At 37.8% G+C, this 18,952-nt stretch overlaps 1 protein-coding gene across 2 annotated transcripts in view; it reads right to left on the bottom strand.

Moving 5' to 3' along the window:
• Positions 1-18,952, bottom strand: part of SCFD1 (sec1 family domain containing 1) — a 112,210-nt gene that overhangs the window by 11,151 nt on the left and 82,107 nt on the right. For both annotated transcript variants that reach the window (XM_055555654.1, XM_055555655.1), the window contains exons 20-23: positions 6,505-6,558; positions 3,350-3,402; positions 1,026-1,059; positions 352-417 (exon numbers count right to left, since the gene is read on the bottom strand). In XM_055555654.1, coding sequence (XP_055411629.1) covers positions 352-417; positions 1,026-1,059; positions 3,350-3,402; positions 6,505-6,558 — 207 coding nt within the window. The remainder of the gene's footprint in view (positions 1-351; positions 418-1,025; positions 1,060-3,349; positions 3,403-6,504; positions 6,559-18,952) is intronic.

Genomic DNA, 18,952 nt, shown 5'->3' with positions numbered 1-18,952 from the left:
GTCAATAAGATGAGAGAAAAGTGCTTAATTTAGGTCAATGGAGTTCAGTACATCATTTCACCAAGGGAGACTTTAAACATTTAAAGTCAAATTAAGATAGATAGCTGCATAGTACATTACATCAAGAAGATACATTATTTTCCAGATCAAGTAAAATTTTAGGCCAAAAATGAATGTGACATGGAAAAGTGCTCATATATTCATTGTTTTCTTATCTGCCAGATTTTTAAACTACCTCTAGAAAAGGGATTATTTAAGAATCAGGAAAGCCATCAGAGACTGCTAATATGTTAAAGACATGCAACAACTGTGAAACCTCAAATGATAAAAGAATATGAACATCAAATGTACCTTTATGTAGTCAACCAGATTTTGATATTCAATGTAGTTGCCTCCTCCCACCACAAAAACAATTGCCTAAAAATGCAAGTAGAAGAAAATAGGTAAGTAAAAAGAAACAGAACAGTATTTTAGCTCTCAAGCAACGTGGCTTTTAGTGTGGAGCCTGTTCCACAACTTTTGCTGCTGCTGCTAAGTCGCTTCAGTCGTGTCCGACTCTGTGCGACCCCATAGACGGCAGCCCACCCGTCCCTGGGATTCTCCAGGCAAGAACACTGGACTGGGTTGCCATTGCTTTCTCTGAACAAATTTTGCTAGTTAGTATTTTTTTTTAACCTTCCTAAGTGCCTGATGCTCCTTCAATGATAGAGAAATTTATTTTTTAAAGTCTATAAATTTCTAATGTCTATTGGGTATTAAAGTGGAGATTTTTCAGAAACAATTATGAGGAAAATAAACCTCATCTTTCAATTAAACAATACCAAATAAATCCATAGGGCTTTTTCTAAAAGTCATCTTTGATTTTATTGTTATTTATAATGAATCTTCAGTACACAGGATTGGATTTATCAAGACTGCCATACAGTAATCATCATAAAGCCATAGGACAAAGATATCCTTCAAGACTGCTGGGTCACCTTTTCATCCTTCCATTTTAGGGACAGAGAATTTTTATATGAACTTACCTCTTGGAATGGGTTTTTGTTTCTTGGAACTGAGCTGTAAGAACAAACAATAAAAAAACCCATGCTGAAAATTTCACCCAAAGCTTTTCTTAAGGATAAAAGGGCATGGGAAATATATATATACACATACACACGCACTATTATCTGTGTATTTACAATTCTTCTTAAGTGGGATTCAGAGAACAAGCTAAATGAGGTACATGTCTCAGTGTCTAAAAGGGAATGAGGCAACCTGTTGACTTTAAAATTCTACAAGACTGAGAGGGAATAGGAAAGATGGAGCATTAGTTCCCACGATGAGTGGAAATCTGGGTGTAAGGTAAATTGATAAAATATATACTTTAGTGGTGAGTGAAAGTCGCTCAGTTATGTCCGACTCTTTGCGACACCAAGGACTATGCTGGAATGGGTAGCCTATCCCTTCTCCAGCAGATCTTTCAGACCCAGGAATTGAACTGGGGTCTCCTGCACTGCAGGCAGATTCTTTACCAACTGAGCTACCAAGGAAGCCCACTTTAGTGGTAAATTATGTGCAAGTTTTACCATACTGGACAGATTATAGTTTGTGGGTATCTACATTTGTGAAAAAACTATGTAAACACATGTACGGCAAGGATAACAATTTAGGAAGGAAAAGGGGGATGAAAGAAGGGATCTGTATTTTTCTGTAACCTCTTTATATATTAATTACATATTTATTTCAAAAATACCTGGTGTCTAAGAGCTCTTTTTAATAAAGACAATTTGCAAAGCTTTTGTGAGTCAAATATATATTTGAGTGCTAAAATAGGCTATACAAACAAAGATAACTTAGGTTTTCCTCACAAGCCATTTTTGAAAATCTCAACCAAGGGGAAAGAGCTATTATAACCACTCAATGATTCGGTGATTCCACAGTTCCATATTTTCCCCATTTCTGTGAACTGGGTGAAAATTCCAGAAAAGGGGCCAGGAGCTGCCTAATGCCTCACAGTGTTTAACTTCCTTCTAGAGTGCTTGAAGTTCCTCTAAGAGCAGACATGAGGAGAGGCGAGACTTCAAAGAGCACTGCACTACCAGTTATTAAAAACCGAGATCTACTTGTGATGAGACAGCTCAGGAGAAAGCTGAGCCTATTAAAAATGAAACTCTGTGCCTCTCTGTCTTATCAACACTCCTAATATCCCTACTCATTATCATGAATAAACTAGACATAGGGAAAACAAAGAATTTCTCAGAAATTTCTAAGAAGCAAAATGTATCTACTGATAGAAATATAAGGAAGGAAAAAATTGTAAGCTTGAGGACATCAAACATGTTGTAAACCCACCATTTAAAAGTGTACAATTAGTGGTTGGTCTTTTAGTGTATTTAGAGTTGTACAACCATTACCACTGTCTAATTTTAGAACATTTTAATCACCCACCAAAGAAGCCCCATACCCCCTTAGTGTCACTCCTCATCCTCTTCCTTCTATAATTTATTCTTTTGTCAAATTCTTTCTTACCAGCTGCAGCTGCTAGCAGCAGCTTCTTCTGCAACTCTGGTATTATTTCTGGTAAGTTCAGAAAAGAGAATAACCTTTATGTTTCCAAAGTAATCTAATAATCAATTTTTTAGTGACCAGATTATCCGATCTGACTATCTACAAAGATTTGAAAGCTTGGGATAAATCAAAGTTCGAAAGATCCCAAACATGAGGTATAGGCAATAAAGAAGCTTCACCCAGGTTTTGGTGCTAAAGACCATTCCTCCAAGAAGGTTTGTTCTCTAATTTTATCCTTTTTTCTGTATTTTATACACTACTATCATACCACTAGAATTAAATTTCTAAAAATATATCCATAATAAAGATAGTATCTTACCACACCATGTTTGTCAAAAAATACAGAAATTATTTGCAGAATGTTCCACTGCCAAAAAGAAGGATTCACAGCAGTGGTCCCCAGGGGCATAGATTGTATGGATGAGTTCAATAAAAAACCAACAACTGGTACCCAACATAAAGCCTTCCTCTTTTTCATTTGGTCCAAAATATCCAAATTCTCCTTTTCTACACATAAGATTGTAATACCCTCATCATTTCATTAAAAACAACAAGCATCTAATGTACTTTTTTTCTGTATATATACTTGGAAGGAAAAGTATCAAAGTGTTAAGTATAATTACCAGTGATTACCTCTGGGTAAAGAGATTCTACATGTTATTTACTTACCAGTTTTCTATACAGTTTGAATTTTTAATAATAAGCAATTACTGATTTATAACAAAAAAATCAGTAAATGTTATTTCCATATCTGGTGGTAATGAGGAAACATACAACAAATTATGCAAGAGCTGCTTACCTGTCATTGCCCCGTAGCATTTTGGGATCAAAATACCTATAGTCATCAGTTTCCTATTTAAAAAAATAGAGAACTTTACCACGACTATGGAATTTCTCTTTAGAAAGTTCAAGTTTTGCTTAGAGTATTTTAAGGTTACTTGATGAATCTACTAATGAATATTAAGCTGGTAGAATAAACAGCCATCATCAACATTTACGGTGCGTTAAACATCATTCTAAGTGTCTCAGATGAAATCACATAATCCCGTGTCATCTTTGAGGTAGTTGTTGTTATCCACGTTTTTCAGATGGGAAAACTGGGATACAGAGAGGTTATCTAACTTTCCTAAGTCTTATGACAAGTGTGGAAACTCCAGATCTGAACCCGGGCAGTCTAGTTTCAGTGCCCCAGCACTGAACCACTATGCATGCTGCTTCTCAAGTGTATACCTGTTTTTACGTAGAAAACAAACTATGGTTATTACCGGGGGTGGGGGTGGGGCAGATAAATTAGTAGTTTAGGATTAACATATACACACTACTATATATAAATTAACCAATAAGAAACTATTATATAGCACAGGGAACTATACTTAATAACTGAGAAAAATAAATATACCTGTAAGCCTATTATAAGCTAATGCACTTAAGTATTTTTGCTTTTAGAATTTTATTACATTATTATATGTCCATGATTTTATTGATTGTGCAGAATACCTAATACAGGTTCAAATCTTTTATAATTGAAACCTCTGGAGTTAGATATATTTTGGAACTTTGAATTTAAAAAACTGTAGATAGATAATATCATGCATAGCAACTCTATATAATGTAGTATTCCCAGTGGGCAGCACCCCATCATCTAACATGGTAATATTTCTGCAGCTAAACAAATGAATATTAACATAAAGTACGATAAACTATAAAGAACCTCAATACGAGTTAAGGTTAGGTTTTGCCAAATGAATTATACAAAATCTTTTTGGATTTCAGAACTTGTGGATAAGGGGTTGCTGGCCTCCATACTACATAATCAACAAGCGTCTTGATATTAAAGATTTAGACAGTACTGCTTTACTGCATATAATGTCATTACTTCCTAATCTCTATCTCCTTCTCCCTCCAAAGCACAAACACCCAAAGGAACTTATTCTTTTCTGCGATGTTTTCTGATTCTTTTCTGGATGAACCTACCCAAAGGTGATCAATGACCAACTCTGCACTGTTATCACTATCTAGTCCTGTAGTCAGTGCTGGCCAGTGCTAATCAATCGCAGAACTCTCCCTGAACCAAGAGTGAAGTCGCTCAGTTGTGTCCGACTCTTTGTGACCCCATGGACTGTAGCCTACCAGGCTCCTCAGTCCAAAAAATTTTCCAGGCAAGAGTACTGGAGTGGGTTGCCATTTCCTTCTCCAGGGGATCTTCCCGACCCAGGGATCAAACCTGGGTGTCCCGCATTGCAAGCAGACGCTTTACCATCTGAGCCACCAGGGAAGCCCAAAATCAAATGCAGTGCCATAATCCTTCAACACTTTGTTCCAGGAAACCACTACTACCCAGATGTACAAGGGTAGATGAAACCTATCTAGTATCTTGCCTAACCCCTTTTATTTTATTCAATCAAGACAAATCACAGATCACTTAGTAAATATGAGTGATAACAATGCACCTAGAATTAGGTTACAGCATTTTTAAAGCCTTAGAGATACAATATATTCAAGATTATTAGTCAGGTCTAACTTTGTACACATTGTTAATGTCTTCAATGCCTCCAAATCAATTTTTCAATATGGGAACAAGACAGGGATAAGAGAGAGTGCAGGCATCTGTCCCACCTAACAGATGGGTGAAAAAACGCTTTTAAAGTAGAAAAATTTTACTTTTTCTAATTAATTAAAAAATATCTGCCTGTGGTAATGTGCCTTCAGTTATAAAGTCAAAGTCCCTAGAACTGATAAATGAATTTATAGAAGTTGGAGACACATGTGAATAAGACCCATAATAGCCATCCATATGGCAGAAATATGGATTTGGCATCTAAAATTTTGCATTTATTTATATTTTTAATCTTCATAATTGTTTGGGATAACATCTTCCAGAAACCTACTGCCTATTATAAAGTAGTATTCTCTAAAGACAATCACAAATGCATTAATCATAAATGCATACTTTGCTAAGGCTTTTCAAGCAGCATTCCTTCATATATTCTGTATTCTTCATTTATTCATATCCTTCATATACTCTAGGGTGCAGTAATAACAAAGTCTATTGTTATTACATTGTCTACTATGTTCTCTGTATTGATTCTAGAAAAACCCACTCCTTTTTAGCTTATCATTATAGACAATTTTCTCTTTCCTTTCATAATTGCAACTGCCCTTTACTGGACTTTTTTTCTGTAACACTGTATCTTTGTTTTCACATGGACAGATTTTAAAATTTGTTTTTGTTATTTTCTTTACTGTTATTATAATCATGTTTTAACAAATATGAAATAATGACATATTTATCTGAAGATTCTGTTCTTACTCTGTTTCTCAGCCTGGTATGCTAAGTCTTGATGCCAAGTCTACAGTGACCCAGATCAACCCAAACCAGGGTTCTGATCTATTCCAGACAACCACTCTCTTTCCAGTTGCCACAGTAACATGGTGGTGGGCTGCTTTATGAAACAGATTGTGATGATTTTTACATTCCTTTCTTGAATTATAAACAGCTCAAAAACCCATTTTTTAAGTAAATGCTAACAATATTTACTCATTTATCTCTTCATCAAACAATTTCAGTTTACTTTTTAGGCCAAAAGAATTTAGTGCCATCTGAACACATGCTCTTAAGTTTTTTACTATGCAATCCTATCCTAATTTAATTTCATAAAATTAAACTGGTCTGGTACTTTTCATACTATACCAACTGATGCTCACTAGTTCTCTTTACTTATAGAAACTTGCTCCTTAGGATATATATAGGATATGATCTACATTTACTTTGCATGAGAGCCGGCCAGAGTGGATGCAGTAATGGCTAAAAACTGCTGTTTGAGGATGTGGACTCTTTCCTTTCCTCATGCACTCTGCTGAGATGAAGCCCACAACACACTGAGTTTATCACCTTTGGTACAGGTAGTTTGGTACACTCAAGAATTTACAAATACAATGTTATATGCTACTCACAGGGTTTGACTTCATCTCCATGAGATTGTCTAAAATACGAGTAACAGGTAGATTCTGTGGAAGAAATCATTGAGTATTTTGTTAAATATCAGAAGAAATGACACACCAAAATTCTTCTTTAGTAACAAGACAACCTAATCATTCTATAGTTCAGTAGGTCTACCTTTCAATCAAACACATTCTAAGATTAAGTATTCTATGAATGGTGTCATAGATGTAAATACCTTTGGCACTACTCAAGGTTCCAAATGTAATCTTAAAAAATGTGTAGGTGTATCTAGGTTTAGTACAAATATATATTTGGGCTTTTTACTTTGCTGGATATCTGCTTTTTTAATACTAGTAACTGTAAGTTTTTAAGAACCCTGCCTCCATTTTTCATTTCCTTTCTGTATATTTAAGTTTCTTTAAAAACACAGTACATAGTTCACAAAAATATTAATATATGAGATTACATGACCTAACAGCTTTTCATTTCTAATGTATAACCTTCAATTATACATTAGATACTTGTGTATCTAATGTATAATCTTTGATTGTATGTATAAAGATACACAAAGAGCACAAAAGATATGAAAGAGCACAAAAAAGATACTTGTGCTCTTTCATAAAAATGGGAAAATGGATGCATACACAACTTTTAATTTTGCCTCGGACAGATTCCAAATTTTCAGTGACATACTGCACTGTCTTCTTACAGAACAAATTCCACTTTGAACATGAAATGTATAATACTGGTGTTGACAGAAGATTGCCTCTTGACATGCTTACATGCATTAGGATAAGAAATTGTACTGTTCTATTTCAATCTAACCATTTGAACCATTATTTTGAATATAACACATCGGGTACAAAAAATTTTCTAAGTGACTATTATGCCTATTCAAAGTTCATTTCTACTGGAATGGTTTTCTGCCCACTTTGAACTGATATTTCCTTTGTGAACTGTAGAGAATATTCTGGAAAGAATCATCTTGTATCTTGGAGATTTCATACAACAGAGGCAACCTTAAATCTCATTATTCACATAATTGTAGATAACACATTACTATTTCACAAGTTTTACTTTCTTTAGGTCATAAAACATTTTACTATTACTAAAACGGACTATCACTAAGGAAAACGGTGCTTTGCCCAGACAGAAAATATGCATTTCTTTTTTCTTTTTCTAGATTTGCAAGTAGAAATCTTTTAAGATAATCTTAGGCAAATAAAATTAAAGTTATTTCATTATACTCTAGATATTTTTGTTGGCCAGGAACTCCTTAATATAAACACAAGCACCAAATGTTCAAGCTGACTGAATGTACTTCCTTAATTCTATTTAAAATTTGAAAAAAGGTAGCTCAAAATTGTACCTTTTAAGTTTTGTTTCAAATAAACTTGAGTTTGTTCACTTAAGAATGTAAGTCTAAATCATACCCTTCTCTAAAGAATAACTGGGTACAGATTTAAATCTTAAAAATGCTTTAAGAAAACTATAGTTACATATTTATTCTTAGTAACACCAACAAAAGATGAAGTACTCTGTGATAAAACAGGAAGAAATAATAAAAGAATTCTGGAGCAAGGCAACATTATAAATTATAGCATTTTACTAAAATTAATTTTATATTTATTTCTCTAATTTACATTTAACTCTGAACTGTATTAGGCTATTAGGTATGTGCAATGGAGAAAAATTCACTAAAGATTTTATATAATTGGTAAAGCCATAGACTCATATTACTTTTACTGTATTTGCAAAAATAACTGGAAAATTGAATATTTCATTTAGCATAAAAGTAAAAATTAAATTTTACTTTGTATTTAATAGCTCTGGTGTATCTGAAGATAAGCCTACCAGTGAACAGGTCATTAAAAAACACTAGAAAAATTTCTCTCTAGCAGAATAGTTCAGAAGTTTAAGAGCCCAGAGACTATTCTTTATGTTTTTGTTTGGTCTTTACAACCAGGTAACACTGAAAGAATCATCAACCACTTCCACATTATACAATATTCACAGATTGTCACATATTAAGGAAAACTTCCAGTGTAGAGAATGATAAAAGGAATACACAGTGTCTTTAAAGGCTTAAGAAAGAGTACTTCAGGAAACAACTTCTGAGACCTCTGTCACCAACTAATGCTCTACCTAGCCTAAATGAAGACTTGAGTTAGTGATTTAAAGAATCAATCTTAAATTGATAATAATTTATACACAAGATAATTACTGTTGTTTAGTCATTGAGTCATGTTCAACTCTTCTGCAATCCCATGGACTGTAGCCCATCAGGTTCCCCATCCTTAAAATTCTAATTGAAATAACTGAACTGTGGCAGCTAACAGACAGAAAACAGCACACAAAACCATATAATTTTCTTCACTCAGCAGATGGTCTGTTCATTCATCTTAAAGACACAAAACAATTGTGTACCTCAATAAAAGGCATATAAATGAGATTTACTCATATGAAAGCCCATTATTTAAAAAATTCCCAAGCATGTTTTTAAGTCAGTCAAATCCTGAAGGAAATCAAACCTGAATATTCACTGGAAGGACTGATGCTGAAGCTGAAGCTGCAATTCTCTGGGCACCTGATGCAAAGAGCCAACTCATTGCTAAAGACCCTGATGCTGGGAAAGATTGAGGGCAGGAGGAGAAGGGAGAGACAGAGGATGAGATGGTTGGATGGCATCACCGACTCAACGGACATGAATTTGGGTAAACTCCGGGAGTTTGTGATGGACAAGGAAGCCTGGAGTGCTGCAGTCCATGGGGTCACAAAGAGTCAGACATGACTGAGCGACTGAACAACAACAAGCGTATTTTCATTGTTTTTGGAAACTGCTTCAGAAATAGAATGAAAAACATTATTATCTAGGTTCAGTTCAGTTCAGTCGTGTCCGACTCTTTGTGACCCCATGGACTCAAGCACACCAGGCCTCCCTGTCCATCACCAACTCCTGGAGCTTGCTCAAACTCATGTCCATCGAGTTGGTGATGCCATCCAACCATCTTATCCTCTGTTGTCCCTTTCTCTTCCCCACCTTCAATCTTTCCCAGCATCAGGGTTTTTTCCAGTGAGTCAATTCTTTGCATCAGGTGGCCAAAGTATTAGAGTTTCAGCTTCAGCATCAGTCATTCCACTGAATATTCAGGACTGATTTCCTTTAGTCCAATGTATATTCAGGACTAATTATCTAGGTTACTAACTAAACTTTTATTAGTAGAAAGCACCCCTATATATATATATATATATATATAGGAGAGACAGAGTCCCAAACACCTGGATATCCTAAATTAAGGATCACTATGTTCAAATTTCAAATATATGAACATTAGAGAAGAAAATACAGTGAGAAATTAATTTCTAAAAATCCTAAATGCTTTTATGATCATAGTCATATTTTGTGATTTCAGTCACTGGAAAAGTTTAAAATTCTAAATCAGAAGGGATCTACACAGTAAATCCAACATCCCCATCTTACAGATGCTGCTGCTGCTGCTGCTGGTGCTGCTAAGTCGCTTCAGTCGTGTCCAACTCTGTGTGTCCCCATAGACGGCAGCCCATCAGGCTCCCCTGTCCCTGGGATTCTCCAGGCAAGAACACTGGAGTGGCTTGCCATTTCCTTCTCCAATGCATGAAAGTGAAAAGTGAAAGGGAAGTCGCTCAGTCATGTCCAACTCTTAGCAACCCCGTGGACTGCAGCCTACCAGGCTCTTCTGTCCATGGGATTTTCCAGGCAAGAGTACTGAAGTGGGGTTCTTACAGATGAATAAAGAATAAAATATATAAAGTAGTATATTTTTTCCAAGCCACAGATATTAATGGCAATAAAATAAAGAAACAAGATTACATGGACTGAATAAAACACATCCAATCTTCCATCGTTCAGTTTCAACAATTATTAACTTATGACAAATTCTTGTTTTATTTGTATTCTCACCCACTCCCCAGTTCCTAGGCTGTTTTAAAACATGCCCCCAATATAAAATCATTTTGCCAATAATCTGTCTTCTGAGAAACCTGTCTGCAGGTCAAGAAGCAACAATGAGAACCAGATATGGAACAATGGATTTATTCAGAATTGGGATAGGAGTTCAACGAGGCTGTACATTGTCACCCTGCATGTTTAACTTACACACAGAGTACATCATGTGAAATGCTGAGCTGGATGAATCACAAGCTGGATTCAAGACTGCCAGGAGAAACATCAACAACCTCAGATATGCAGATGATACCACTCTAAAGGCAGAAAATTAAGAGGAACTAAAGAGCCTCTTGATGAAGGTGAAAGTGGAAAGTGAAAAAGCTGGCTTGAAACTCAACATTCAAAAACCTAAGATCATGGCATCTTGTCCCATCACTTCATGGCAAACAGAAGGGAAAAATTGGAAACGTTGACAGATTTTCTTTTCTTGGGCACCAATATTACTGTGGACAGAGACTGCAGCCATGAAATTAAAAGATGCTTGGTTCCTTGGAAGGAAAGCTATGACAAACCTAGATGGTGTATTAAAAAGCACAGACTACTCTTTGCCGACAAAGATACATATAGTCAAAGCTATGGTTTTTCCAGTAGTCATGTATGGATGTGAGAGTTGGGCCATAAAGAAGGCTGAACACTAAAGAACTGATGCTTCTGAATTGTGTTGCTAGAGAAAACTCTTGTGAACCCCTTAGACTGCAAGGAGATCAAACCAGTCAATCCAAAAGGAAATCAAGCCTGAATATTCATTGGAAGGTCTGACTCTGAAGCACCAACAGTTTGGCCACCTGATGTGAAGAGCATCGAGACTCACTGGAAAAGACCCTGATATTGGGAAAGATTGAAGGCAAAAGGAGGAGGCAGCGGCAGAGGATGAGGTGGCTGGATGGCATCACCCAACTCAATGGACACGAGTTTGAGCAAACTCCAGGAAACAGTGCAGGACAGGGAAGCCTGGTGTGCTGCAGGCCACAGGGTCGCAAAGTCAAACAGGACTGTGCCTGAACAACCTTGCTTCTGTACATACCTCTAAAACAGAGCAACTCCTAAAAACAGAAAAGCCCTGTAAGACTACCACTGCACCTAAAATAGTCAACAAATATTTCTTAATACAGATCAATAGGCAGTCAGTATCAAACTTTTCTTGTGCCATAAATTTATTTCTTACATTTCCCTGTTCAAATTATAATCTTAATAAGGGCTATATATTGCAATTAGGGGACTGCTTTTATGTCTTTTTTAATCTACTGAATTCCACTGTTTGCAATTTATCTGTTGTCAATTCATTTTTAAAAGAGGTATTACTTTAGTAAACAAGTCAGAGTAAAACAGAAGAGTTTCAAATTATGCAGCCTCAACTGCACTACAACAAACTGTGGAGAATTCTTAAAGAGATATACCAGACCACTTTACTGCCTCCTGAGAAACTGGTAAGGAGGTCAAGAAGCAGCAGTTAGAGCTGGACACGAAACAATGGACTGGTTCCAAACTGGGAAAAGGAGTATGGCAAGGCTGCATGTTGTCACCCTCCTTATTTAACTTATATGCAGAGTACATCATGCAAAATGCCGGGATGGATGAAGCACAAGCTGGAATTGAGATTGCTGGGAGAAATATCAATAACCTCATATGCAGATGACACCACCCTTATGGCAGAAAGGAAGGAGGAACTAAAGAGTCTCTTGATTAAGTGAAAGAGGAGTGAAAAAGCTGGCTTAAAATTCAACATTCAAAAAACTAAGATCATGGCATCCAGTCCCTCTACTGCATGGCAAATAGATGGGGAAAACAATGGAAACAGTGACAGACTATTTTCTTGGGCTCCAAAATAACTACAGACGGTGAGTGCAGCCATAAAATTAAAAGACGCTCACTCCTTGAAAGAAAAGCTACAACAAACCTAGATAATATTAAAAGCATAAAAGCAGAGATATTACTTTGCTGACAAAGGTCCGTATAGTCCAAGCTATGGTTTTTCCAGTAGTCATGTATGGATGTGAGAGCTCACCATATAGATGGCTGAGCACTGAAGAACTGATGCTTCTGTGGTGAACTGTGGTGTTGGGGAAGACTCTTGAGAGTCCCTTGGACTGCAAGGAGATCAAACCAGTCAATCCTAAAGGAAATCAGCCATGAATATTCATTCATTGGAAGGATGGGTGCTGAAGCTGCAATACCTGGGCCACCTGATGCAAACAGCCAGCTTATTGGAAAAGACCCTGATGCTGGGAAAGATTGAAGGCAGGAGGAGAATAGGACGACAGATAATGATATGGTTGGATGGCATACTGACTCAACGGACATGAGTTTGAGCAAATTTTGGGAGGCGGTGATGTATAGGGAAGCCTGGAGTGCTGCAGTCCATGGGGTCACAAAGAGTCAGACATGTCTGAGCGACTGAACAACAACAACACTCTACTATTCACCATTATATTCTTGTACAATTGTCTAGTCAAGGCTATGGTTTTTCCAGTGGTCATGTATGGATGTGAGAGTTGGACTATAAAGAAAGCTGAGCGCCGAAGGATTGATGCTTTTGAAGTGTGGTGTTGGAGAACACTCTTGAGAGTCCCTTGGACTGCAAGGAGATCCAACTAGTCCATCCTAAAGGAGATCAGTCCTGAATGTTCATTGGAAGGACTGATGTTGAAGCTGAAACTCCAGTACTTTGGCCACCTGATGCGAAGACCTGACTCATTTGAAAAGACCCTGATGCTGGGAAAGATGGATGGCAGGAGGAGAAGGGGACGACAGAGGATGAGATGGTTGGATGGCATCACCAACTCAATGGACATGAGTTTGGGTAAACTCCGCGAGTTGGTGATGGACAGGGAAGCCTGGCGTGCTGCAGTCCAGGGGGTTGCAAAGAGTCGGACACAACTGAGCGACTGAACTGAACAACTATCCTCAAATAAACATATTCCAAACCTGCAAAGATCATTCCAGTGGTTTTAGGTGATAGCTGATACTTGTGATGCATAAAACTTATGCTGCCCAAGAAACAAAAAGGTATAAAAAGCTCTTATAAGCGACCTAGAAGACTGGACATGACAAAACATCCTATTATTTCTATCTATATTTTTTATAACTTAAAATGTTTATTCAGATAAAAAAAAATCCAAACCAGTATTTAGAGATGTGAGGCATAAATTAGAATTTTACAAGCGTGAAACAAAGAATTCATCTCTACAAGTCTTCTTCTTTGATGTCTCTTTTTTCAGTTCCCAACCTGCCCCAGATCTCTTAAAACCTGTAGCAGTTCCTCTAAATTTTAAAACATTAGGACAGTGTAACTTTAAAAATGGCTATGTGCTTAAATATTTCTAGAGCAAGAGACTTTTTAAAAGTACTGAATTTACAAAGATTATACACCAACACATACACACAGGTTCAGGTCTGGGAGGGATGTAGAGAAACAAACACTGTAAATCACTGCATATTGGCATGTCTTTTCTGAACAGCAAGTTGGTAATATTTACCAAGGACAATTATAAATGTTCACCCTTTTGATTCCATAATTCAATTCTAGTAATTTATCATACAGAAGTAAATCAGAGATGAATACTCTCACCTAGAAAAACTAACATTTAAAACCTAGTTATATACCCTTGAGTATCTTCTATTTTGTTAAAACATACTGAATTTACTGTTTTATAATACTTTTATTTTTATTTTACATTTACAATGAACCGCTATCCCCCAATCAATAACCAATGTCCCCCAAATGAGTGAATATTTCCTTGAATTCTGAAACTAAAAAGTCTTTTGAACATCTATTAAAAAAGAACAACACTGGCCTGGCTCTCTCCTAGCAGTGGTGACAGAAATGTGATGTGGAAACAGGTAACCACCAATCATTTCAAATTTTACTTCTGTAAATGAAAAACTGCCTATATCAAAGCAGTATGTTATATGCAATGTTAAGAACAGGAAGGTTTGAGGTCACAGAGGATAATCTGTTTTTATATTTTGCAAACTTCAAAGAAAACAAATCTTTTGTTAGCACAAGAAAATATTTTTAGGTATTTTAGATACTTCTTACAGGCATCATTCAGGGATGTACATCATGTGACTCGAAGGTAATAAGTTCAAAGAGTAAATATGGGCATTTAAAAGATTGAAGCCTGTAATTTCTCCGTGCTATCAGTTATTTGTGAAAGTATTCCTTTTTTTAGGGAATTTTACTACTGGGATTTCCTTCCAACAGCAAAATATGAATTCTCCTATTTAACTATACATAGTTGCACACTCCCCATCATGAATCACTGCCTTGCTGTGGCAAAGGGGCTTGCATAACTCAATGAAGCTATGAGCCGTGCCCATGTAGGGCCATCCAAGATAGATGGGTCATAGTGGACAGTTTTGACAAAATGTGATCCACTGGAGAAGGGAATGATAAACCACTCCTGCATGCTACTTGTGAGAACCAGATAAACTGTGTAAAAAGGCAAAAGTCTATGACACCGAAAGATGAGGCCCCCCAGGTCAGAAGGTTTCCAGTGCGCTACTTAGCAAGAGCAGAGGACAACTACTAATAGCTCCAGAAAGAAGGAAGAGGCTGGGTCATACCAGAACAACACTCACTGTGGATGTGTCTGGTGATGAAAGCAAAATCCAATGCTGTAAAGAAAAGTACTGGATAGGAACCCGGAATGTTAGGTCCATGCATCAAGGTAAATTGGACATGGTCAAGCAGATTAAAATGGATGGAAATGGGGGAATTTAATTAGGATAACCATTGTATCTACTACTGTGGGCAAGAAGCCCTTAGAAGAAATGGAGTAGCCCTCATAATCAACAAGAGTCCAAAATGCAGTACTTGGATGCAACCTTAAAAATGACAGAATGATCTCAGTTCATTTCCAAGGCAAACCATTCAAAATCACAGTAATCCAAGTCTATGCCCCAACTACCGATTCCTAAGAGGCTGAAATTGATCACTTCTATGAAGACCTAGAAGACCTCCTAGAACACGCACACAAAAAATGTCCTATTCATCATAGGGGACTGGAATGCACAAGTAGGAAGTCAAGAGATTCCCGGAGTAACAGGCAAGTTTGGCCTTGAAGTACAAAATGAAGCAGTGCAAAGGCTAACAATTCTGCCAAGAGAGAACACACTGGTCATAGCAAACACCCTTTTTCAACAACACAAGAGACAACTTTACATATGGACATAACCAAATGGTCAATACCGAAATCAGACTGATTACATTCTTTGTAGCCAAAGATGGAGAAGCTCTATACAGTCAGCAAAAACAAGACTGGGAGCTGACTGTGGCTCAGATCATCACCTCCTTATAGCAAAATTCAGGCTTAAAGAAAGTGGGCAAAACCACTAGGCCAGTCAGGTACAACTTAAATCAAATTCCCTATGAATATGCAGTGGCAGTGACAAAGAGATTCAAGGGATTAGATCTAGTAAAGAGAGTGCCTGAAGAACTATGGACAGAGGTCCGTAATATTGCATAGGAGGCAGCGAACAAAACCATGCCAAAAAACAGAAATATGAGAAGGCGAAGTGGTTGTCTGAGGAGGTTTTACAAATAGCTGAGGAAAGAACAGAAGTGAAAAGCAAGGGAGAAAGGGAAAGGTACACCCAACTAAAGGCAGCTTCAGAGAATAGCAAGGAGAAACAAGAGAAGGCCTTCTTCAGTGAACACTGAAAAGATACAGAGGATAACAACAGAATGGGAAAGAATAGAGATCTCTTCAAGAAAACTGGACATATCAAAGGAACATTCCATCCACAGATGGGCCAAATAAACGACAGAAATGGTAAAAACCTAACAGAAGCAGAAGAGATCAAGAAGAGATGGAAAGAAGAACTATACCAAAAAAGGTCTTAATAACCCAGATAACCACAATGGTGTAGTCTCTCACTCAGAGCCAAACATCCTGGAGTGTGAAGTCAAGTGGGCCTTAGGAAGCACTGCTGCCAATAAAGCCAGTGGAAATGACAGAATTCCAGCAGAGCTATTTAAATCCTAAAAGATGATGCCATTAAAGTGCTGTACACATTATGTCAGCAAATTTGGAAAACCTAGCACTGGCCACAAAACTGGAAAAGGTCAGTCCTCATCCCAATTTCCAAGAAGAGCAGCACTGAAGAATGCTCAAACCACTAGACAACTGCCCTCACCTCCCATGCTAGTAAGGTTACGTTCAAATCCCTTCAAGCTAGGCTTCAGCAGTACGTGAACTGAGAACATCCAGATGTTCAAGCTGGGTTTAGAAAAGTCAGAGGAACTAGAGATCATATAGCCAACATCCACTGGATCACAGAGAAAGCAAGAGAATTCCAGAAATTGACTACACTAAAGCTGTGGACTGTGTGGATCATAACAAACTGTAGAAAACTCTTCAGTTCAGTTGCTCAGTTGTGTCTGACTCTTCGTGACCCCATGGACCGCAGCACACCAAGCCTCCCTGTCCATCACCAACTCCTGGAGTTCACCCAAACTCATGTCCATTGATTGGTGATGCCATCCAACCATCTCATCCTCTGTCGTCCCCTTCTCCTGCTGCCTTCAATCTTTCCCAACATCAGGGTCTTTTCAAATGAGTCAGCTCTTCGCATCAGGTAGCCAAAGTATTGGAGTTTCGGCTTCAACATCAGTCCTTCCAATGAACATTCAGGAGTGATCTCCTTTAGGATGGACTGGTTGGATCTCCTTGCAGTCCAAGGGACTCTCAAGAGTCTTCTCCAACACCACAGTTCAAAAGCATCAATTCTGCGGCGCTCAGCTTTCTTTATAGTCCAACTCTCACATCCATACATGACTACTAGAAAAACCATAACCTTGACAAGACGGACCTTTGTTGGCAAAATAATGTCTCTGCTTTTTAATATGCTGTCTAGGTTGGTCATAACTTTCCTTCCAAGGAGTAAGCGTCTTTTAATTTCATGGCTGCAGTCACCATCTGCAGTGATTTTGGAGTCCCCCAAAAATAAAGTCAGCTACTGTTTCCACTGAGAGGGGAATAGCAGACCATCTTACCTGTTTCCTGAGAAATCTGTGTGCAGTTCAAGAAGCAATAGTTACAGCTCTGTATAGAACAACTGACTGGTTCAGGATTGAAAAAGGAGTATGACAAGGCTGTTTACTGTCATCCTGTTTATTTAACTTGTATGCTGAGCACATCATGAGAAATGGCAGGCTGGATGAGTTACAAGCTGGAATCAAGATTGGCAGGAGAAATATCAACAACCTCAGATATGTGCCACTCTAATGGCAGAAAGTGAAGAGGAACTAAAGAGCCTCTTGATGAGGGTGAAGGAGGAGAGTAGAAAAGCATGTTTAAAACTCAATATTACAAGAGAGCCAATGGGAATTTGCTGTATGACTCAGGGAACTCAAACCCAATGTGGTAACAACCTAGAGGGGTGGAATGGGGCGGGAGGTGGGAGAGATGTTCAAGTGGGAGGGGACATGAGTATACCTATGGCTGGTTCATACTGATGTTTGGTAGAAACCAACACCATACTGCAAAGCAATTATCCTTCAATTAAGAATAAATAAATTAAAAAAATATTACAAAAACTAAGATCATGGCATCTGGCCCCAAAACTTCATGGCAAACAGAAGGGGAAAAGGTGTCACAGTAGTGACAGATTTCCTCTTCTTAGGCTCTAAAATCACTAGGGATGGTGACTGCAGTCATGAAATTAGACGATGATTGCTTTTTGGAAGGAAAGCTATGACAAACCTAGACGGTGTGTTAAAAAGTGGAGACATCACTTTTTTGACAAAGGTCCGTATAGTCAAGGCTATGGTCTTTCTAGTAGTCATGTACGGATGTGAGAGCTGGACAATAAAGAAGGCAGAGCAACCAAGAATTGATCCTTTTGAACCGTGGAGCTGGAAAAGACTCTTAAGAGTCCCTCTGAAAGCAAGGAGATCAAACCAGTCAATCTTAAAGGAAATCATCCCTGAATACTCTTTGGAAGCTGAAGCTCCAATACTTTGGCCACCTGATGGAAACAGCTGACTTACTGGAAAAGACCCTGATGCTGGGAAAGGTTGCAGGCAGAAGGAGAAGAGGGTGACAGAGGATGAGATGGTTGGATGGCATCACCTATTCAATGGACATGAACTTGGGCAAACTCCGTGAGACGGTGAGGGGCAGGGAAGCCTGGTGTGCTCAGTCCATGAGGCAGAGTAGGACACAACCTGGCAACTGAACAACAACAAACTCATACAATAGCCAGTGTGCCTGACAAAAGTCAGACAGAATCTTAGAAACTAGTGGTCCCTCCTCTGTCTCACATATAAAATCATTCTGTCCATAGTTGATGATAAGCAGAGTGGCATGACTAGATTCTCTCCGAGACAAGACTATACTCTTTTTTGAGGCTCTTCAAACTCTTTTTCAACTGGGCCTTGACTTTTGGACTTCTGTGTCCATCTTTGCATTATCCACTTTTAGAAAGAAATCTGCTAAGTCAGTTTACAGATAGAACCTACATCTCCTCAG

The sequence above is a fragment of the Bubalus kerabau genome, chromosome 19 (assembly GCF_029407905.1).
Source record: "Bubalus kerabau isolate K-KA32 ecotype Philippines breed swamp buffalo chromosome 19, PCC_UOA_SB_1v2, whole genome shotgun sequence".
Classification (NCBI taxonomy): domain Eukaryota; kingdom Metazoa; phylum Chordata; class Mammalia; order Artiodactyla; family Bovidae; genus Bubalus; species Bubalus kerabau.
The sequence above is the reverse complement of the archived record's forward strand: the minus strand, read 5'-3'. Positions and strand labels throughout refer to the sequence as shown.